The 24,356-nt window shown below is 38.8% G+C and overlaps 1 protein-coding gene across 3 annotated transcripts in view; it reads left to right on the plus strand.

Moving 5' to 3' along the window:
* The window catches only part of KIDINS220 (kinase D interacting substrate 220), an 85,690-nt gene that overhangs the window by 58,561 nt on the left and 2,773 nt on the right, over nt 1-24,356 (plus strand). The window contains exons 24-29 of one of the 3 annotated variants that reach the window (XM_054819263.1): nt 6,686-6,912; nt 11,304-11,414; nt 12,278-12,334; nt 18,560-18,706; nt 20,478-20,576; nt 21,700-21,948. In XM_054819263.1, the coding sequence (XP_054675238.1) occupies nt 6,686-6,912; nt 11,304-11,414; nt 12,278-12,334; nt 18,560-18,706; nt 20,478-20,576; nt 21,700-21,948 (890 nt within the window). The remainder of the gene's footprint in view (nt 1-6,685; nt 6,913-11,303; nt 11,415-12,277; nt 12,335-18,559; nt 18,707-20,477; nt 20,577-21,699; nt 21,949-24,356) is intronic. The other 2 variants (XM_054819264.1, XM_054819265.1) reach the window with 2 other exon arrangements.

Raw genomic sequence — 24,356 nt, forward strand, 5'->3', positions numbered from 1 at the left:
TGGATTGATGTGATGCATGGTATGGCACTTCTTGTACAGTCTTAGGGACTGCTGTTGGCTCTGGAGTAAGGCTAAGGCAACCTAACATTTCTATCTCTTAAGAGATGCTAAAGCTTTGAAGAAAACCAGAACTATAAATTTAAAATAGAATCCTCATGAGTCTTTGGTTTGACAGTCAGTGGCATAGGTGGGAACTGAATTCAGGTATTAATAGCTCTCTCTGCCTGTCTTTTCTGTTGTGACACTTCAGTCCTCAGTTGGAATCCTTTTTGTTCTTACTTTTTTCTGACTTCCTTCTCTGTACTTGATAGCTGCAGTGGGATGGCCTGACTTTGTTCACAAGCTCTGTCTCATTAATCTCATCAGAAACAGTACAGGTCTGACATCAGACATACTTGGCATGATGTATTCCTGCGTTTCTTCCCATTCGGGTTGGGATTTGTAACTTGTTCTCCCCAAGAGAGCGTGTTTAGAGGCATTTAATACACTACATAAATTTATGCAATAAATTGTCCTAACTTTCTGTCATGGTTTAGCCCCAGCCAGCAGCTAAGCGTCACGCATCAGCTCACTCACACTCCTCTCTGCCCCCACAAGGGCCAGCTCAACTGGTAGACCCCGTAGTGTTAACTAACCAGGTGGCCTTTTGTAAAATGTGTATCACAATGTTTGAAGGTCCCACCACCCACTGCTCTCAGTCTAGTCTTTAGCAGTCCATTGTATTGTTTGATTTTTCCCAGAGGCTGGTGCGTGATAGTGGATGTGATACACCCGCTCAATGCCATGCTCTTTGGCCCACATGGCTATGAGGTTATTTCAGAAATGAGTCCTGTTGTCTGACTCAATTCTTTCTGGGGTGCCATGTCGCCACAGGACTTGCTTTTCAGCGTCCAGGATAGTGTTCCGGGCAGTGGCTTGGGGCACAGGATATGTTTCCAGCCATCCAGTGGTTGCTTTCACCATTGTAAGCACATAGCACTTGCCTTGGTGGCTTTGTGGGAGGTAATCTGCCAGGCCTCCCCACATTTATATTTCAGCCATCGTCCTCCATACGAGGCCTTCATAAGAGGCTTTAACCGCTTGGCTTGCTTAATTGCAGCAGGGGGATTGGACTAGATGATCTTCAGAGGTTCCTTCCAACTCCTACCATTCTGTGATTCATGAATAACCTGTGTGATAGTGTCCACGGTCAAGTCCACCCCTCAATCAGGAGCCTATCTATATGTTGCATCTCTTCCTTGATGGCCTGAGGTGTCATGAGCCCAACGAGCTATAAACAATTCACCCTTATGTTGCCAGTCCAAATCCACCTGAGCCACTTCAATCTCAGCAGCCTGATCTACCTGCTGGTTGTTTTGATCTTCCTCAGTGGCCTGACTCTTGGGTACACGGGGATCTACGTGACGTACTTTTACAACCAGCTTCTCTAGCCAAGCAGCAATGTCTTGCCACAGTGGGGCAGCCCAGATGGGTTTGCCTCTGCGCTGCCAGTTGCTTTGCTTCCGTTGCTGTAACCACCCCCACAGGGCTTTTGCCACCATCCATGAGTCAGTGTAGAGGTAGAGCATCAGCCACTCTTCTCCTGCAACAATGTCTAAAGCCAGCTGGATGGCTTTCACCTCTGCAGACTGACTCAATTCACCTTCTTCAGCAGCTTCTGCGACTCGTCATGTTAGGACATTGAGTGGGGCCTCTTCAGCACGTGTCACCTCCTCCTTTGGTGATATTCTGAAATCTTTGCCTTTCTGGCCAGTCCGTGATCACTTCCAGAATTCCTGGGTGACTGGGTTTTCCTGTTCGAGCCTGCTGTGTGATGAGTGCAACCCACTTACTCTATGTAGCATCAGTTGCATGGTGTGTAGAGGGGACCCTCCCTTTGAACATCCAGCCCAGTACCAGCAGTCAAGATGCCAAGAGGAGTTGTGCTTCAGTACCAATCATTTCTGAAGCAGCTCGAACCCCTTCATATGCTGCCAGTATCTCTTTTTCAGTTCGAGTGTAGCGGACCTCGGATCTTCTGTATCCACTTAGACTGTAATTTGGAATATGCATCCTCCAAAAACCCACAGTGCCTAAGAATGCTTGTGTTTCCTTTTTGCTAGTTGGTGGAGACTTAGCTGTTACTTCATTGATCACATCCATTGAGATCTGATGACACCCATCTTGCCATTTTATTCCTAAAAACTGGATCTTCAGTGCAGGTCCCCTGACCTTACTTTGGTTTATGGCAAAACCGGCTTTCAGAAGGATTTGAACTATTTCCTTCCCTTCCTTAGAGACTTCTGCTGCTGTGTTGCCACATACGATGATGTCATCAACATATTGCAGGTGCTCCAGACCTTTACCCTGTTCCAGTGCAGTCTGGATCAGTCCATGGCAAATGGTGGGGCTGTGTTTCTACAGTCCCATTAGCAATATCAGTTGTGGCGTACCACTTGGCTGCCTTTGACTCCAGTTCATATTGAAGTTCAAGCATGTCCGGCACTGCAGCACTCATCATACAAGTGGTGTTCCCCAGGGCTCAATTTGGAGGCCAGTCTTGTTTAATATCTTTATTAATGATCTGGACGAGGGGATTGAGTGCATCCTCAGTAAGTTTGCAGATGACACCAAATTGGGTGGGAGCGTCGATCTGCTCGAGGGTAGGAAGGCTCTGCAGAGGGATCTGGACAAGCTGGATCGATGGGCCAAGGCCAACTGTATGAGGTTTAACAAGGCTCAGTGCTGGGTCCTGCACTTGGGTCACGACAACCCCATGCAACACTACAGGCTTGGGGAAGAGTGGCTGGAAAGCTGCCTGGTGGAAAAGGACTTGGGTGTGCTGGTTGACAACTGGCTGAACATGAGCCAGCAGTGTGCCCAGGTGGCCAAGAAGGTTAACAGCATCCTGGCTTGTATCAGGAATAGTGTGGCCAGCAGGAGTAGGGAAGTGATTGTGCCTTGTACTTGGCACTGGTGAGGCTGCACCTTGAATGCTGTGTTCAGCTTTGGACTCCTCAGTACAAGAAAGACATTGAGGTGCTGGAGCATGTCCAGAGAAGGGCAGTGAAGCCGGTGAAGGGTCTGGAGCACAAGTCTTATGAGGAGCAGCTGAGGGAACTGGGGTTGTTTAGGCTGGAGAAAAGGAGGCTGAGGGGACACCTTATTGCTCTCTACAGCTACCTGAAGGGAGGTTGTAGCCAGGTGGGTGTTGGTCTCTTCTCCCAAGTAACAAGTGATAGGACGAGAGGAAATGGCCTCAAGTTGCATCAGGGGAGGTTTAGATTAGATATTAGGAAAAAATTTCTTCACCAAAAGAGTGGTCAGGCATTGGAACAGGCTGCCCAGGGAAGTGGTGGAGTCACCATCCCTGGAGGTGTTTAAAAAGCATGTAGACGTGGCACTTCAGGACATGGTTTAGTAGACATAGTGGTGTTGGGTCGACGGTTGGACTTGATGATCTTAGAGGTCTTTTCCAACCTTAAGATTCTGTGATTCTATGATCGACGGCATTACTTCATTCAGGCCACAATAGCCTACTGCCAGTCTCCACTCTCCATTAGATTTTCACACTGGCCATATGGGACTTTTAAAGGGTGAGCGAGTTCTGCTGATCACTCCCTGACTCTCCAGTTGACGAATCATTTTATGGATGGGAATCAAGGAGTCTGGTTGGTGCAATATTGCTGCTGGTGCACCGTTGTGGTAGCAGTTGGCACCTGCTCTTCTTCAGCCCTGAGCAACCCCACAACAGAAGGGTCCTCCGAGAGACCGGGCAAAATAGACAACGGTTCAATTTCATCTGACTCTAAGGCAGCTATGCCAAAAAACCACTGGCGCCCTTTTGGGTCCTTGAAATCCCCTCTCCGGAGGTAGTCTGTGCCAAGTATGCACGGAGCCTCTGGCCCAGTCACAATGGGGTGTTTTTGCCACTCATTCCCAGTTAGACTCACTTCAGTCTCCAGTACAGTTAACTCTTGGGATCCCCCTGTCACTCCAGAAATACAGATGGGTTCTGCCCCTTCATAGCTGATGGCATTAGGGTACACTGTGCACCGCTGTCCGCTACAGCCTTATACTGTTGTCGGTCTGACGTGCCAGGCCATCAGATCCACACAGTCCAATAAACCCTGTTGTCCCTTTCCTCCACCTGGCTGGAGGCAGGGCCCCTCTATTCCTGGTCATTGGATAATGACTTAGAAGTCCCTGCAAGAGGATCATAAGTATGATCAACCCTTCCACTCTGTGGAACTGCCAGCTGGAAACTGGAAGCAATCTTCTTGGAAGAATCCCCATTTGGAATTGTTCTTCCTTGCAGCTCACATACTTTGCCCGTAGGGTCGAGGTAGATTTTCCCTCCCACTTCCTCATGTCCTCTCCACGGCTGCACAGCTAAAACCGCAGGGTGCCTCGTGGTGTGTACCCTCTATATCCTCTCTCTTGAGCAGAGAAATGCTTAGTCCCGATAGCTGAGATACTGGTCTATACAGGTGGGGAACAGGACATATTTTCTTTGAATTGCTGGACCTTCCGGGACAGTTTCTCCGCAGCTGAGACGAGGGAGGAAGAGAGACTTTCTTCGTATTGCCAGAGTCAGCCAGCCACTGCATCCACCATTGGTGCCTTTTCACCTTTCCAGTCTGTTACTGCCAATGAGTTGGCATACGACAATGGTGGACTCTGTACAAACTTCCGCCATGTGGGTCGTGTGTGTTGGACTTCATCAGGATCTGTGGGTAACCGCTTGTTGTCTGGGTCATAATAAACCATGTCCCGCACAGCTAATTTCTGAGGTACTGGATACCTCCCTCCATGGTGGTCAACTTGCCTGGATGATGTACATCTTCACTGAAGGAATACCTTTCCCCCAGGCCTAGCAGAAGTCGCCTCCAGAGGCTGACAGCTTGTGTCTTTTTCCCAGTTGCCTTGTCTATGCCCCCTTCCCTGGACAGGGATCCCAGCTGCTCGGCCTCCTTACCCTCTAATTCCAGGCTACTGGCCCCACTATCACAGCATTGGAGCAGCCAGGTAACAATGTGCTCGCCTGGATGGTGGCCGAAATCTTTTTGCATATCTTGCAGCTCATTTAGGGTGATTACCTCTGGTTCTGCCTCTTCCTCCTGTTCTCATGATGGTCCAGGTTCATCGTCATCCCTTACTAAGCAAAATGATTTTTTGTGTGTGTTTCTTGTGTATAGGGGAGACTGATACCGGCACGGGTTGGGTTTGTTGGTTTTTTTTGTTTCAGCCACAGTCTTTTGTCAGGGTTGGGGTAGCCACAGCGCCTGTCTGTCTGTTTTCCCTCTCTTCCCCCTGCGGGCACTGCCTGCTATTGAGCAGTGTTTGGTAGATACTGGCCAGGGCCCAGCACAGTGCGGTGAGTTGTGCCTCTTTGGAATAGCCGCAGCATTTTTCTTTCAAATATTCTATCACTTTATCAGGGTCCTGTAGTTGTTTGGGAGTGAAGTTCCAAACCATTGGAGGTGACAAGTTCTCTAGATACCTGCCCATACTCTCCCACATGCCATCCCACCCATGACTATCCAGCCTGGGGGCAGATCTCTGGGTCGAATTCTTAAAACAATTTTTTGTAACCCTAATCAAGACCTGGAACACATTCAGGAGATGTAGCAATAGGAGCATGCTGGCTTCAACATCCCAAGGATATTCAAAATTCTCAAAGGCTGCTGTAACCAGCCTGAAGGGAAAAGGGGAGGTGAAAGAGCAGGAGAAAGTATACCCCCTGCCTTCCCCATAGATTAAGTGCAATTATTAGTAAATTCCGAGAGATATTGTCCGAGGTACGGACATGACAGCAATGCCACATACAATTACCAGCTTAACCATATGGCCAGTGATGTTATCACATCATAAGTCAATATTACGCAGTACAGCAAAATGATAATCCAGACCCCTCTCCCAGAGGTGATAAACAGTGCTGCAGGAATAAGTATGGCAAGTACAGGTTTACATACCACAGCCATGTGAACAAACAAAACACCATTGTGACCAGCGACTACTTAACTAATATAATGTGTACACTCTGGTCAGATCTGTCGTTATCTCAACCCTTCAAGCCTTACGTTGGGCACCAAAAAGGACTGTCGTGGCTCAGTCCCAGCTGGCAGCTGAGCACCATGCGGCCACTCGCTCGCTCCTCCGCACTGGTGGGATGGGGAGGAGAATCAGAAGAAAAAGGCGAAATTCATGGGTTTGGATAAAGACAGTATACTAGGACAGTAAAGGAAGAGGAAAATAACAACAACAATACTAATAAAAGAATATACAAAGCAGGTGATACACAATGTAATTTGCTCACCACCCAAAACCCCGATGCCCAGCCTGTCGCCAAGCAGCAACTCCTCCCCAGCCAGCTTCACCCTTTATATACGAGCACAAGATCATATGGTATGGAATACCCTTTTGGCTAGTTTGGGTCAGCTGTCCTGGCTGTGTCCTCTTCCAGCTTCTTCTGAAAATTAACTCTATCCCAGCTGAAAACCAGGACACTCTCCTAAAGACTCCTGTGTATGTGTGATCCTTAAGAGAAATCAACCGAATGCAGCTGAAAGTGACATTTGACATTCAACTTGATGATTTCTGATTGGAGTTAAATACACAAAGATGTACAGTAATGAATTGGAAAACCAATAAAAACTTTTTCAAATATTTCAAGCAAAATCTCATTCTTTTTTACCTTTTTCAGACGTTCGTGCTGCAAGAGATCAAATGAATATTGGAGGACTTCCTTATCCCACGTTGCCTTTACATGAGGCACCTGCTAGAGCAACATCTCTGTTCAGTCAGCCTTCATCAGCTTGCTCTTCTACAACCTCTTTCAATGGACCTTTCAATAGTGGAGTTTTATCACCACAACCTCATAGCAGTTACTATAGTGGTATGACAGGACCTCAGCATCCATTTTACAATCGGGTAAATAATCGAGAACCAATTAACATTCTTCTGATTTAATCTGATAATATTGTAGATGTCATCTATAAAATATTAAAAGACCCATGCAAGTTTTATTTAGGAATGGAGAAAAGTCCAAAAGTTGGTAAATTCACAGTAATATTCAGTCACTGTAGTTTGGGGGAGAAATGTGGTAAATTGCATCAGAATTTGCTCAGTTGCAGAATATTGCAGGGTTTTTTATTTTTGTGGGGTAAACTGTGCTTAATCGTTCACATACTTGCTTACAGACATTGGAAGGGATCCCAGCTTTTTCTTGGTGACTTTGGTTAAAGCATACAGAAACTCAAGTGGGGAGCTACATCACAAGAATATATGTCTGTCTTCCCTTTTGTCTTTTTTTAAAAGTTATTCTGGGATCTTTTCCCTAAACTGGTGTTGCACTAGTTTAAAGGAATTAACATAAATTGCATAAAACAGACATTTTTGAGCTATTTGTGGGCCTCAGAAAACGTAGTCCTGAGTATGGCTCACATGAAAATTGAATGAAGTACTTTACTGTATAGTCAGATCGAGTCCAAAGTTTCTGGTTTTGTGGGATTTATTCATTATTTTTAAACTTTATTTTTTACTTTTTTCTTCTGCAGTACTATCAGGAAAAAAAAAGTAGAAAGCTGATACAAGTCATAGCTTGCTTCTATATGCAGGCCTCAACTTTAAGTAGATTTGACTGTAGGTAAATGTTTAAGCTAATAAGCATTATCTGTTCTAAAATAATTTTTATATACCCTCAATACAGTGACAATATACTGTTTTGTTGAAAATAATTTAAAATGTCATATACTTTGAAGTAGTCCAACACTGATAAATGCTTGTCATATGAACCTTCGTGCTGATAGTAGCTCAGCTTTGTTAAAGTAGGTGTTTAATTGGAAGCTCTGGTTTATGTCTGTGTTACTGTACATGACAAGGTTTAAAGTATGGGGTGATACACAGTTGAAACTTGTATCTTTTTTTCGATCTAATAAGCATTACAAAAGCAATTATTGGTGAGTCATAATCTGTTCTTACAATCAGTTTATTTGTTCATTTGTGTTAAGTGCATACACAGGCTTACAGGCGTGCTTAGTTTTTTGCCTGCTGAAGGTTAAAATACTGTTTTGGCCTTTCTCTCTGGAATTTTATACTGCCCTTCTGAGGCGTATTTGGTTTTAGCATTTCACACTTTCAAATATTGACAAAGAGCTATATTCATTACTTTGGGCTCATAAAGGTACTGTCATGAGCGCCACATACTGAGATAAGTGATGAGAACCTTATAATAGTAGAAAATTTAGACTGAAAGGCCCTTTCCTTCAGCATTTTCTATTATATTTCACTTTTGAGGTTTTTGTAAGAATGGTGTTTAAAAAAAGAAAAGCAACTGAGAGAGATCTTGGAGACCTCTATGACACAACACAATGAGTTCAAATACTTCTGTGAAAATGCCCGAATTTTATGCAAAAATGCCTGAATTTCTGGGGACAGATGCCTTATTCTGACCAGTAAATGGTTCCTGTCCTGTTGTCTTTAAACATTCATTTATGCTTAAGAAAAAAAGTTTTTGAGCTGTTGGGGAAAAACCTCTGTTTGTTTGTTTTTAGGAAATAACAATTTTTTAAAATTATGTGTGTTTCCGCTTTGTTCTTTAAATGCTTCTGTTACTGGAAGTTCAAGGTCCATAACATCATCTGTTAATTTTTGATTTAAATTCCATTCTCCCTCTGTATAGCTGTAAAAGAAAGATTATGGTCCCATTTAGCAGCTCTTCAACTTGGCGCTTTGGCTCTCAGTATAGGACTGTGCCGGACGTGTACATTTTACCACTAATGGCCTGACTACAAGTTGAAGTTCAGCTTCTCAAAGTCACTGCCATCATGGATCATTGTGGAGATCATGTTTCTTACGGGGAAGATCAGAGCAGTAGGATTTCCTGGGTGGGAACTGGAAATCATAGTATGCGAAGACTTTTTTTGCAAAAGAGGAGCAAATTATTGGAAAAATAATAAACACCACACTTAGGCTTTATAAGCTATCTGCAAACTTGGGACAGCAGCTCAATGCTGGTTTATGCCCATCATGTGTTCATACTGATCTCATGTTTTCATGGTATCTGTATTATCGTACTTCAAATGAAGATTGAGTCTGCAGAGTTCAAGCCTATAATGGAGAATTAATCCCATGGTTGGGAAGCAGTGGAGTAGCTGAAGTGGGCTCAAGGCATAATTAGAAAGTATGAAAGAATTGAGGGATAATTGCCTTATTGGATAAATTTTTTTCATTGCTTTGTAGTTTGATGACTCGCAACCAACAAACAGGTGCTCACTGTGTTTCAGAGGATAGTCTTTGCAGTGAGAGCTAGGCACTTGACTGTGGTACGATCATTAAGCATTTCATGCTTGGGGGTTTGCCACGTGGTTTAAGCTGTTAGTAGAAAACTGAGACATTTAATTATTCTAGAAATAACATGAACTTTTTTGAACAGAGTTTCATTTCCAGAAAATAGCATAGAATCTGTGCCTTACGACAGTGAAATAATTTTAAATCAGTGAATTTCCTGAATCATCCTATACTAACCAATAAATGTAAGGCAAAGGCTAGGTAGCGGTTCTCCTGCCTATTTAAACAAAACAAACTGTCACATGTAGATGAATGGTTCCAATGTATATCATGCCACTTTATATGCCAGAAGAGCATATGAACTTTTTGTGATAATTGCATGAAAGAGTGTGCAAAGGCTACCTCTGGCAGCTAAGTATAGGGAACCACTTGCATTTGCCAGAAATTGCTCAAAGTTGCAGCATATGCGATGTAAGTAATCGATGTACAGAGGAATTAAACTTTAATTTCTCCATTCATTTACAGCTGCTTCTGAATGCAGAGGGTTTTTAGTCCTTTTAGACAAATCCAAAGTGGAATACTTCCACAAATTTTAATCCTCCCTCATATTGTCCATTGAGTCATAAAATTATTCACTCTCTGCTGAATTTGGTGCAGTAGACTACTCAGAATCTTGTCATGTGCAGTAACACAAACCAAATAGTATGTTCTGTTTTGTTAAATAGCTGAGTAATACCATTTTTAAATGCTATGTATAGAAACATCAGAAATCTATAATACAGCCATTATTTTGAGATTTGGGTGTATTTTTTTTAAGAACTGGGTAATGAATTGAAAGCAATGAGCACTATAATTCTGCTTTCCCAAGGTCTAAAGGCTCTATTGCTTTCCATTACACTGCCTTATTAGAGAATTAATAAGGAGATGAAAAACTTTATTTCAAAACCTGACTCAAATTCACAGATAGGTCAAAACAAAATTTCACAATATTGGAAAATGAGTTTGTACCTCCTAACTGTATTGCCAGTTGTAAGGTTCAGAACTCTTAAATGCATGCTCACGCATACACACACAGAGAGGTTTTGTTGCATGCCAGTGGGTAGCGTGTGAATTACAGGGAACATTATATACAGTTGATTTTAAAACTTGAAAGATTGGAGTCCTCTGTTGGAAGTGTATTTGTAATTTTGAGATCTCTATTTCTTCTAGAAGCAACTTTATTAAAAGCCTGAGTTCTCATTTGGACCCTTTATATTGATGTGCTGATAAGACTTTTGGAAACTTGGATAGTGTTTATTTTCTTGAAATTTGTTAGTAAAAAGGGATAAAAAGGAACCTGGTTATAAAAATTGTGATTAGAGTTAACTGATATTTGTAGAGGGGAAAAAAAAGTATTTCTATTTAAAAAAAATGTTTCTGATATTTGTTTTATGATAATTAACGTTGTTCTTCTAAATGGTATTTGTATTGAACAACATACATTGACGTATTTCCAAGAAAACAAAGTTCAAATATTGTCTGCTATAAAAATGTATTTATAGATTTATAAAATGTAGCATTTGTGGAAGCCTTCAGATTGGGTACCACAAATATGGAAAGTTCTAGTGGTGCTATTATGTATCACACTTTTTTTCTTTTGGTACAGTTGTCTTCAGTATTATGAAACTCTCCATTTTACTGAGCATCTAATTTTGAGTTTAGCAGGTCTGAGAGAGTGAAATTATCAGATTTATCCTTAAATGATCCTTTTCCCATACTCAGAACAGATGTTAGAGTGCAGCTACCAAAGCCACTCCAACTCTGTTCCTCCAGAGCACCCATTGGCACTGAGGGATTTTCAAGAACTCACTCCAGAGCTTTTGACTGAATTCTGTTCAATGCAAAAAGTAAAGCAAGCTATTAGTAATTGCTATTTTTCATTTTATTAAACTCAATTGGAGGATGTGTTTTGTTGAAATAAGTTTTATTTTATTATTACATTTTGATTTGTGTAATTGTTTGTCCCTTTTTTGTTACATTTTTTTTTTCCATAGCCATTCTTTGCCCCATATCTTTACATGCCAAGGTATTACCCTGGCAGTTCTCATCTCATCTCACGTCCACCACTAAAAACGAGTTTGTCCAGAGATCAGAACAATGGCCTAGTAAGTATTTTGAAGGATAATTCAAATACTAACCTAGACAATAAATATAGCGAGTAATGAAAATGAAGGTTATTAATGACGGTTCACTATTAGACAAGTACAAGCTCTATATTACGAATAGTTTAAGCAAAGGTATTATTAACATGTAATGTAAAATGTATTTTGTTTTATCTTTACAAATTAGGAAAACCAATTCTAACATCCGGGTATCGAGATTAGAGGAGTATGACCTGTAATACTGGCAGGAAAATAATGAAAATGCCAGCTCTACTACAGTAAAGAAATTGATACAGTGTAATATTATAAGAAAAAGAGTGCAACTTGTAAATTTACATTCAAATTTTATAAGATAAAATTACATCCTTTAATGTTGTAGAGAATGCTAGAAATTAGAAGGCCAAAGTAAAAAGTTAAACAGAATGTTTTAAATATATAAGTAAAACAAAATACATTTTATCTAAGTATGCAGCAGTTGTAGCTTGACTTTGTAAGTACATATAATTCAACATTTTTTACCTATTGAAAAGGAAAAATGAGCAGACTTCTCTAGCTTCCTATAGAATAATAAAATGCCTATTTAAGAGTATTTATTTTACTGACCAATGGCTGTTCAAATGGAATTAAGAACTAAGGAAAGCTAAAAAAGTAAAAGCCTCACTTGTCTATCAAGTTCATTTCTAGGATATTGATACAATGAGCAAAGCTGTTAAAGGGTGGTAAAATCTTTAATCACTTAAGGAAAACAAATGCGTTTCTGTTGAATTAAGTATTATTACGAGATCATTCTCATACGCTGTTTATTTCGTCTTTTTTGTTGAGCCCTTGATCATTTTACCCAAACCATAATATTTTGTTGTTGTTAGGATGTTATCAAGGAGGATGCTGATGAGGGGCTTCCTTCACCCACAGACCCCTCAATGGTAAATGAGTAGTCATGTGGTGTGGAAATTTTAGCATCTCATTGCTTTTTCAGCAGTAATGAGTCTGCATTAATCATAACTGCAGTTCACTAACACTGCATCAGTGGCTTTGGTGGGCAAATAGAGTAGTTGAAAACTAATGTAGTTCGTGAATGAATTTAAGAGCTAATATTTCACTTATAAGATGTATTATATTTTTCCCTGTAGTTTTCCCTTTACCTTTCTCAGTAGCTATGGTGAGTTTTCAGTAAAAGGAGTGTTGTGGTAGCTAAACAGAGTGAAGAATGACAGCTAGTCATTCAGTGCTTAGATTTTAGGATGAAGTAACTGTGTTTTTCCTGCTGCAGTTAGCTCTCTCATCTGATCCCTACTTCTTTAGTTGGTGGCATAAAGCTATTGCAGTTAACACAGTATAATATTGCTGGTTATTAAGCTTATTCTTGAATCAGAATGCCAACATCTACCATTTCCATGACTACTTGTTTTGTCCTAAGTTTTTACACAAAGATGTTGTCTTTATGGGTATCTGTTTTAACTCTTAACTGTGGGAATTGATGGAAAATCATGATTTATTACCAAAGCAAAGAGGTTAATATGATTGTCATCATTCTCTTAATACTTGCTGCCGATAGTTGTTGGCAATGATTATAGTTTGATCTTGGTTATTTTTTCTTCTAGTAAATCATTGCAAAAATGTCTTTCCATTGTTGTGCAATGAAAATAAATCCATACAAATTCCAGAACTGTATTTAACTGCATATAGCTTTCACTGAGCACCCATGTATGGGCGACACAATAGAAAACATACCCTAAAGTTCTCTCTTCCAGGTCATTAGCTACCTTGTGTGAAGGGATGATGTTGGGGTAAGTTTTTCTGGTAGTATATTTTTGGAAATGCTGATGTCTTCCCTGTGTTTGATTCCTTATCTCAGTATCCCATTCTCTTCCTGATTCTTTGCATTTTGTCAGCACAAGGAGAAAAAGTACAGACTTTTGAGAAAATAGTAGAGTGATGGCTGAAGTATGTGTGTATCCATGAGTGTGAGAAGGGACACAGGACTGGAAAAGTGAGATGTAGTCTTAGGGCAGGGTAGTGAGTGAGCTCCAGCAGCAGACCTGGACCTGGCTGCTCTTCTGCATGCTGCTCCGAGCATGTGTCTCAGGCACACATAGGCTGCAGTTTCAAGCAGCAATTTAAAAAACTCATGTAAGTTATGTAGTCTATTGGCTGTAGGTAAGAAATTACAGGAGTGAAAACATTATAAAAGGAACTTTGTTTGAAATAATGATAATGGAGGATTTTATTAGATCTATTTTTTAGTTTAATTTATACTACTGTGAGTTTGTATAGTACAGCGCATCAGATCATACACTTTTCTAAGACTTAGCAATATTTTACCTACAGTGTAAATCTAAAATTTGGAATTTTTTAAAATCTCTTGGGTACTTGACGGGAATGTTGTCAGTTGGGGTATAGTATTCTGTGTGCCTGACAGGATGCCTCATCAGGATTTCATCTATTCTAAAAACATTTCTTCTGTAGACTTTATTGAAATTCCTTTGAAAAGAGACAGTATTATACTTGTTTTAGGTACTGCAATTATCCAGAGGTGATGGGTGCAATAGTTTCATCCAGCTATTTAAGTAGCTCTTAATTGATGGATCACTGCCACTATATAAATGATACAGCTTTTACTTACTAAATGGGTTGGTGCATGCAAAGTAATGAAATAAACCAGAAATCTGTACAAAGTAGTTAATGATCACCAACATGTGTGACTGGTTTGATGACTAAAACCAAGAAGAATATGTAGAATCAAAATTGTCTTTCATGCAAATCTGGCAAGGAGCCAGAAATGTTGCAGTTTTACTTCTGTGTAAAATAGAGAATAATCATTATTTAGAATGTTTTAAGTCTTACAGGGCAAAACCCGGTTCCTTCAGGAGTATAACTTTTTTTTTTTTTTACACAGATCATTATTGCATGAGTTGGCAGAGCTCTATTGAGGATGTTACGTGATCTAGTTAAGGCCCTGCCTTTGTTGTCAGTTCATTGGGGCTGACCAAATTCTGAAATTTCAAATCCTAATCTTTAGTCTTGTAAAATCAGTGTAAGTCTAGGTTAGCGTAGTGGAATGCAGAAATATTTTGAGAGCAGTCATCCGGTATCAATAATTTGATTTCTGCCACCTTCTATATTTGAATTCTGATGATGATGATGATAAAACTTGTCTGTCTCAAACTGTAGTTTACTGTTCTTTAGTGAGTGGATCAGAACATAAATGTCAAACCAGTAAGTTTACCAATACCATCTATGTAGTTGTATCAACATGAAGGTATACTGCAAATTTTAGGATATCGGCTTAAATCACTAATGAAAATACTTGACTGAAGATGTCAGCCTCTGCACATCTGTGAGGGAGGCAAACGTGCATTTCTGCTGACTTTACAAGTGGTTATTTCTGACAAGAACTGCAAAAACTTCTAGAGTGCTCTTCCAAAGAGTTTATCATTGGACTGTAGTGTTGCCAAACTTAATTGTGTGCTTCGGTTTGCATTGTCAAGTGTGCTTTGTTAGGATGCAGCTTGTTGCAATATAATTACTTTGTTGAAATACATTTTTCAAACTGCCTTGAATATATAATACCTTAAGATGTAGAGTGTGTGCTTTGAATGAGAACTAACATGGCCCAGAGCATGTAGTGTAGATAAACATGCAGTACGCATTAAGAAACTGGAAGTGCTTTTCAAAACTTTGAGCATTAATGAAAGTGTGTGGCATGGGAAATTTCTTATATGGATTTCCAGGTGCTTTTATGTGGCATTTCTGTGCTTTGAATATTTGTACTTAAAAGAAGTACCTTTTTAGTTCTGAGGATAGTGGTTTGCTTTTTTGGGGGGTGGGGCACGTGCTTAGATACAGGGTTTCAAAGTTATGTGAGATGCACTGATGGCATGATGTGATCTTGAAATGGCAGGAGAACGTTTGGTTAAAAGCAGGATTTTTCATCAGAAATAGGATATAAAGCTTTTATACAAACGAAATTCAGCAAGTGTCGCTTTTTTAACAAGTGCAAAATGGAGTAGTCTGCTCATAGGAAAATAATATTTGTATAGCATATACTAAATGTCTGTTCTGAAGGTCTATCTTGAAAGTTTCATCACATTATGAAAATATCCCGTTCCTGTCCTAACACTGATTTCCTCTGTTTACTTCAAAGCATGTCATCTGTGTGTTCAACCTTTCCGATGTTGCTTTAAGCTGTTGTTTCTTTTCATTCTGTTTTGTCCTTTTTCTCAAAGCCGTGTAAGTCTGGGTTAAACAAAAACAGACAGGTACAGCCACTTTCGGTGAATTATCATTCACTTATTTCAGAGTCATTTCAGAAGCTATCATACTGGCGCTTCATGCTGGGCTGTCTGTAAACTAATGCTCGTTACTAGCCTTGAGGTTTGTTTTGACAAGCTGCTTTTAGCTTTTGCATGGCAAATACCTTGCAGACTAATGTTCTCTAAGCATCTCTAACAAAACCACTAAGGCTGAAAAATGTGTCAGTTTAAGTGCAGTTTTAATTCACTTACATGATGACAATATCCCTAAAGCTATTACATTACTTATTCTTTGGAGAGTGCTTTTTATAAAGAATGATTTGGATTAATGTGCATCTATTTCATCACTTTAACAAAAATAGTCTAAATATTTTAGCGCTTTTCCATGTTTTTTCATACACAGAAGAGTTTCTAAACTAACTCTTAATGCATGCAGAAAGAATGACTTGTTCTTGATTGTTAAAAAATATTTTGATCTGAAGGAGAACTGTTAAATTAGAAGTATTTAAAACTTTTCTTCATTTATTTATAGATATATGATGGATAATGTATTCAATAGATTTAGAGAACAAAGGCAATTGCTTACACACATTGCTTAGGGATCATTTATTTTCGTAGTGCCACAATGTAATTTTGGCTATAACGGTTTCTTTTAATTGATAAGCTTTCTTTCAAAAAATAATTAAGATTTTAATTAACTTCATACCTTTTGTTTATTGATGTATTATCCAACTCATACCAATAGTAAATAGAGTGTTTATGGGGAAATAATAGACAAAACTGAAGAAAAACTCAAAGTGATTTTTTAAAGAGGAAAATAGAGATGTACATAGAAGAAGTATATGATAAATAGTTTAGAGATGAAGCTTCTTCCTTTCATCTTCATCAGTTTGATGGTTGGCTTGTATCCTTAACACGATAAAGATTTTAGCTGTGCTAAAAATCACACTAGCTGAAGACCTAAATTTCCTCCTTTAGACACCTAATATGATAACTAATTAGGTTTTGTAGGCACCTAATTAGGGAGACATTGCAGAATCTGAAAAGTAACTGTCTTGTCCTCAGAAGGAATACCAAGCCCCTAAATTTGGTGCCTAGACTGTAGTGTAATTACAATGCTTAATTTTTATGTGGTCATTTAGGTAGACTACCTACCCAGAAAATGGAGTATATCTTTTGTTTAGTGTCCAGTTGACATTACATCAAATATAAATGGTCAAAGGAACAAAGATTAGTGCCCTAGCTCTGTTTTCAGGCAAGCGTGCGAACTGCTAGGCTTAGGTTCCCCGCAGCCTCCTGTTGTGTTCTTAAGTGAAGGTGATAGTTTGCCAGTTTTAAGTCCACTTCAAGTACATCTGGCAGAGACCTTTGGGGGAATTACAAGTAATAGCATCTAAAATTTGAAACTCAGAATAGCTTAGGTGGGGAGCATGCCTACCTCCCCAGATGAGGATATCTCTGATAACAATAAGTAAGAAAAAACTCTGGGGTTAAATGGTAGTAGATAATGGGGTTTTGGATTGCTGCCTTGGAATTAATAGTTGAAGAAATTCTTCTTAAATATCCTGGTGTAGATAATTCAGATACGGTTAATGCCATTCTGTGTGATAATCCTTGGTTTTCATAAGCAGTATATTTGGATCTATTCATTTATATTAATTGAAAGATTAAATAACATTGGAGTAATTAAATAAAAATGGAAAAAAGTATTGCAACTATCAAAACAGTCTTCATTGCTGGTTTGAGGAATATCATCAAACTTGATTAACTGAACTCTAGATAGTTAAAATGCACTTTTACATGCCAGAGTTCACACATGTGGTGATGAGCTCTGAAGCCTTAGAAGCTGCTCTGCAGCCTCCCAAAATGAGCTTTATTTGGTGCATGGTCTGCAGTACTGACACCAAAACTTCACCTTCAGAAAAAGGGGAGGGTGTGACCTCCCGCCCAGGAGGAGGGCATAGAAGTGTTTCACAGCTGATAGAACTGGTTCTGATTTTGCTTTTAGGAATTTGGAATCGCTAGCGTAACTGTTCAGAGCTTCACACTTCGCTCCTACTTAATACGCAGGTCCCCATCCAGGGAGAATGTGGGTTTTCTTGAGAACGTAACTGTCTTAGTATACTGACTACCTGTAGGTGCGTTTGTTTGGTTTTTCCATGCTTTCTTTGAAATTCCCAGAAGCTGGCAACATTAACTGAACAACTTCTGTGTTACAGATCTGAGTTGTGAATAATTTCTACCTAAATCTTGCCAAAGTTTGAGATATGTGAAGCATCCTCATAGTATCTTGGAGGGCAGTGGCAGTGCTGCTCTGTGTTTCTGTGCAGTGGTACACAGGCCCTTGGGTGACCTTGCATAGATGGAGCTGAAGGAACCTCTGGAAAATGGACAGATGTTGCTAAAATTACCCAATGAATCCAAGTAATTGAGGAGTTAAGTTTTAGGTCATCTTTGATACTAAACCAGGAGTTTTTAAGACAGGAAAATCTGTGTCTGCATTATTTGAAACAAAAAACAAACCCAAACCCAAACTAACTACTAAAATCAGGGGGAAACTCTGAGTAAAGGTGCCTTTGAAATTGATTAACCCTTACTTAATATTTTGGATTTTTATGTTGCTTTTCTTAAATAACATTATTTAAAAGAGTTATTTTCTCACATAGGCAGGACTCAAGATACTGTGTTTTTTCTTATATAGATATCTATAATAAATGTTTCCCAATATCCAGATATTCTGACAGTAATTAAAAATGCTTGTGCATTCTTATTCTCATCTCTTAATTTTAAAATGTAGTTGAACACAACTTGATTTGTATTAGTGCACATTGTGAAATTCCGGGTGTACCGAGTATTTGAACAAGTCTTATGTGCATATTTTCTCACTCCTTACAGGCAGCAGGAGCAGGCACAGGATCCACCACAGGAGTATCACATGTGTCTCTAAGCACAATGAATGTGGAAGCTGTGTGTGAAAAGCTAAAGCAGATAGATGGTCTGGATCAGAGCATGCTGCCTCAGTACTCTGCAACTATAAGAAAGGTATCAGCTGAATTTCATTAATGTATTTAGTACCTAAACATGGAGAGACATAAGGAAAAGGAAATATTTAGTTGCCTCTCTTCTTGAAAATGTTTATTGAAACACATCAAATGTCAGAACAACATCCTAACTTCTATGCATGCTAAGTTTGGAGAACATTTTAATACAAGCATATATTTTTCAAAGAAAATGCTCACTCTCAAAAAGGAAAAACAGACTCAGAAGTATAAATGCTGCTGAGACTGGTTATTTTGAGAAAAGAGCAAGAAAAATGTTTTCAAAATGGCCATGTGTAAACAGGGTTACAAATGTGTTCTATATCCAGGTAGCAACATTCCTTTTTTTTTTGCCCTGAGAAATTGGCACAACTCTTGTGTTGTAAATGAGTGGTGAAGATGGTTCAATTTCTCTCTTATTCCACATGTTTGCTTCAGAAAAAGGCCACTGTACATTCTTCTGTTACTGTTCTTTTCTCTGAGGTGTTAGCACAGAATCATTTTTTTCTTTATTACTTTTTCTTTATTGTGTACTCCTTTTACAAAGAAAGAAGGGAAAAATATGAATGTTGTCATTAGCGAATGTTTTTGCTGAGCTTGCTTTGTCCCAGTACCTATCATATCTTAAAAAATACAGGGAGGATGTTGATTCAAGGGTTAAGAGGTTAATCGTAGGAAGCTTCAGCAGTGTTGCTTAAAGCAAGAAGTGGGATGTCAGATTGCAGCTCATTAAGTATAGCTGCAAAAAATTCCAGTTGCTTTAGTGGCTCGATAGAGCTAAAAGAACGTGCCCGTCAGTTATACCTACTGAGATTCCTCTTATTTATATTCTTGTATTTCTTACTACAAGTGATACCATGTAACAAGGAGGAATGAAAGTGGCTCAGCCTGGTCTTTTTCCTGGTTTAATTAAGACCATCTGCTGGGATATGGGAACAAAACCACTGAGATCCCTCAGACTGAGCAGAGCTCTCAACTTGGGTCTTCCATTTTGTGGCTGCTCTCCTCAGACATGGTTCCTCTTTCACGTTCTGTCTATCCACTGATACATGGTATAAAGAGAAATACCTTGGTATGTAATGAAAATGGTTCTGTATTGAATTTGGTGCTGTTGCAAGTTAAGGACTATATACATATTTTCATAAGGAACCACTTTCCTGGAATACAGATTGCGTTAGGCCCTTCTGTGTTGATCTCTGAATGATGATGAAAATTAGAAAGAAGTCTAGTCTTTTATCCCCAGGTATTTCTGATGATGGCAGGAATGTAAGCCTGTATTTGGGCAGGGAGGGAACTTGGTGGAGGTAGTACTTGATCTTAGATGCCTCAAGTCAGGGGTCAGATGATGCCTGAGACTTAATTGTCTGATTATCTTCAGATACTTTGGCGTCTGCAGTCCATTTGTGTTCTGAGTCTGAGAAATCTAGGCAGATGAATGTGGTTTATTGTCTGTGAAATTTTCTACCACTGATATGTTGTTTCCTTATGTCTGTTTATAGAATATGATCATATTGCTGTCATACATGCATTTTTGATGGGATTAATATTTTCATTTTTTTCATGACACATAGGTGGTTCTTGTCCATCAGCAATCATCAATAAATATTATTTTATAAAAACATGTTTATTATATAGGATTGGACTTAAGAGTGATGTTGGGAATTTCACTAGTAGTCTCCATCAATATATCCAATTTTAATTACCTTTTTAGTCTGCTACTGCCACGCCATAAGTCTTGTATCAGTAATTTACATTATTTAGTTTTATTGTTTTAGGCAAATATAAATGGTCGTGTCTTGGCTCAGTGCAACATTGATGAACTGAAAAAAGAAATGAACATGAATTTTGGTGACTGGCACCTGTTCAGGAGCATGGTAAGACTTTCTCTTCAGTATTCAGATGATCGTAAATTAGTCTTTTTCATTATAAGCCTTATTTTTTTTTCTTTCCCATTGTTTTCTTGTTATCATCTTAAAACATGCATGCTTTTATTATTTTGTTACTTTGTCTTTTTATCTTGAGCACTTTAATGAAGAACTAGTTGCGTGGATTTGCATCTTAATTGATTGTGAACTCTGAAGTTTTGTCTCCTCTTTTTGTGAGATCTGTTTTTCCTGTATGGGTTCCCTTTTCTTTTTTTAAATTTGCCTATTTTAATGAAATCGTCAGAACTTAATTCTCTTTGAAGCCTCTGTCCTTCTATTAAAAGTTAGCGAGTTCAAAGTATATTAGTGTGAGGAAGTGGACAGCCAGGCTGTTAGAGATGCACGGCACACAATTGCATAAGCATAATTTTTAAAGAAACTTAAGCTAAAAATCAAGCTGATGAGATAAATGTACAATATTGGATTGACACATACTTGTATAATGTGAGAATGCTGCATTGCATACTATTATTGAAGCATATATATAGATATTTAATTTTCCCCATTTCATTCCTCGCAGTTTGAGAGTAAATGACAGTTTTACAGTGAGGGTTATGCATCAGAGAGAACTGTGTTTTCTCTTAAATATTTTTAGTATATTACCAATTTTCTTTTAGAAAATAACAATACGTCTCTCAACTGCTAAATCAGTCTTGAAAACACTGAGAATTACAAGATGAGATTTATTGTTAGATTCAGGTTGATTAAGCTATAAAACAGAAGTGTGTGGTTTTGCTTTTAAATTTGTAATTTGTGACTTACCTAGTTTTACAAGAATTTAAGTATTTTGTGGCATACGAGTTCTTTTAAGGGTCTGAGCAGTAATAAGAATAATCTGTAAATACAAAAAAAATCCTAAACATTAAAATGTGATTTGCAGTAAAGAGAATGAATGCACTAGATCTGTGAACAGATTTTTCTTCATACTTTTCCTTGATCACAACCACATATGCAAGTATACTTCTACAGTTGTGAATTCTTCATTCCTATTTTTAATAGAATTCTTCTTCAACAATTTTGAGAACTTCTATTTATATAATTACATTTACACTGTCTCTTTTTGTGTGTTAAGATACTAGAAATGAGAAATTCAGAAAATCAGGCTATTCAGGAAGATCCTCGTGGAACAACTGAGCATGTTGCCACTGCGATTCCTCATAGTGAACTTACCCGTCGTCCTGGGCATAACTCGGAGTTGCCTCACACTGAGCTTACAGGTCTTTCTGGTCAAGCTCCCTACACACTTAACTTCAGCTTTGAAGAACTCAACACCATTGGTCTTGATGAAGCTCCTCCACGCCATAGTAACTTAAGTTGGCAGGTATTTAATACAGTAATGTATTCTGCTTGCTTACCTGTATGGTAAAGGGTTTTTTCCTATTCTTGGATACAGACAGGTCAAGAATTAAGTCTACTCTGACAGTTCAGGTACTTTCAGCTCTCAGTCTTGGCAAAGACCAATTTTGCCGAGACGCAAACTCTAACCACACTCTCTGAGTCAAACTTTTTAGTCTTTGCCATCTGAAAACTATTCATCTGTTCCAGTAATCACTCTTTGAGAGGGGAAAAAAAAAAAGCTATCATGCTTTTCTCATCCAGCTTAGGGTGGTGTTCTGCAGGATTTCTGTCTATTTAGTATTCCGACTTTGTGTATGAAATATTTTGGCTATGTGCTAGCCAGATGTTAGGTTATTCAAAAGATTACAGATACATTTATTAGGTTTTTTATAACAGACGACTACAGACGTCACATCAGAGCCTTGTCCTGACAATGTGTAATCTATTCATAGTCCCCAGAGCTGACATCCTTATCTAACTACTGTTTCTGCCATCGGTTATAGTCAATTTTCTTCTGTATCTAATGAAACCTCCTGATTTGTGTGATTTTCTTTTGTCCTTTTTAAGAAATAAGACAAATCAGTTGTTATCTAAATAGCAATTAGAATTAAAAAACAAAACAAAAAATGCAAACCCAAACATTTAGCAGCTTTTTCGTCTCTGGAAGTTTAAATTAGAAAATGTTGAAGGTGCGTCAAAATAGGAAGACGCCCCAAATTACTGACTACAGGTGATATTTTTAATATTCAAAATTGTCACTGAAAAGAGGTTTGGGATATGTATCCCTGAGGTAGATTTCTACCCCAGATACCTTTGTGTGTGTGGTGCACACTTGTGTGTGTTTGTAGGATCCTGCTTACCCTACTGCCTGTTTCCAGCAACAGAGTATCCATGTATGTTTTTCCAAACCAAAATGGCATGACTCACATGTGTTATGTTGTTTTTGTGTCAAAAGCACAGAAAGAAGTATAAGAAAATCCTTTAAAAAACCCCAACACTCTTTAAAATGCAAGTTTAAATAAATAGTGCTTCTCTTGCCTGTATAGTTATGTGAAGTTGAATCAAAAGAATGAGAAAGGGAATTTGTCCTTAAGAAAACATTAGAATTTGCCTGTTGGAATTTTTAAGTTGATACTGATTAAAAAAAGACTATTGCTCCTTCTCTGTAAAAAGAAGGAATACTACTGGAAATGCACAACAAAATCAAATATTTCTCTTTTTGGTGAGGAACCATAGCTGCTGTGAGTATGGATAAATAGTAGTGAATATGCGTAAATAATCAAGTGTTAATATTTTTAAGATTCTCACATTTTACTTTGGACATTGACTTGCTTAGGAGTCATGGCAGATAGAAGTTACTTAAATACTGTTTTCCTTTAGTTAATCATGTTTCGCTGTTCCCCATTATTCTAGTGTATATACAACATTATTGATCTTACAAAAACCTGTCAGTAATACTTGTTTAGTAATATAGAGACAATAACGGAATGGTAGCCTGTAGATCTGATGTGTGTTGCTTGCTGGGGGGATTATGAGCATCTTCTGAGAAGGAAACAAACACGTTGGTTTGCATTGCATTCCAGTGCAGAACAAGAAAAAGGGAAAGATCATGAACAGAAACGAGACAGATACAAACGATGCATGTAAGAGCAGGAAAAAGGCGGGGGGGGAAGAGAAAAGCAGAGGGTGAGAAAGAGAAGGATGGACCAAGAGGGTATATCTATACGATTAAGCAATTCTGTTCTAAATCTTACATTCATTCACAGTGTAATGTAAACATTTCCTGTTTACATTTAGCTTGCTAACACTACCCAAGCCCTTTTAGGTTTTTTTAATAGTCTTTTCTAGTAGAAGGTAGGTTTTTGAAACGTGGTTCATTTTCAGCGTTGCCTCAAATAAGGCATAATACCTCAACAGTCTTTCAAAACCACATCTCTTGTGCACTGCAAAGTTGAGTAGGCTTCTTAAAATACTTACTGCTCAAGTCAGTGCCTCAGCTCTGAGGCACTGGGCACCGTACATCTTTTACCTGGTGGTAGTGAGCAGCCTGTTACATGCATGACACGAAGCCATATGTTCAGCCACAGTCCACACCTTTACTTTGCTCAGTCTAGTACTTTGTGCTAGATGTTGGTTCTAGCATTTAATAGATGGCCTCACACCTCACGCCTATGGAGTTCTCTGCGTGCGCACTAAAGGGGGGAGGCAAAGAGGAATATGTTTGTCCAAGAACTGATTTTTCTGAAATCAGCTATATGCAATGGAATTTTGCCAGGATATATTGAAGTATGTAGGATGGGAGTCTTTTAAAAATGTTTTTGAGAGATGTTCAGTATTTAGATTAGCTCTTGCTGTCTTTCTGATATAAAATGCTAATCTTCTAAATGTACA

Source organism: Grus americana, chromosome 3 (genome assembly GCF_028858705.1).
Source record: "Grus americana isolate bGruAme1 chromosome 3, bGruAme1.mat, whole genome shotgun sequence".
In the NCBI taxonomy this organism is placed as follows: Eukaryota; Metazoa; Chordata; class Aves; order Gruiformes; family Gruidae; genus Grus; species Grus americana.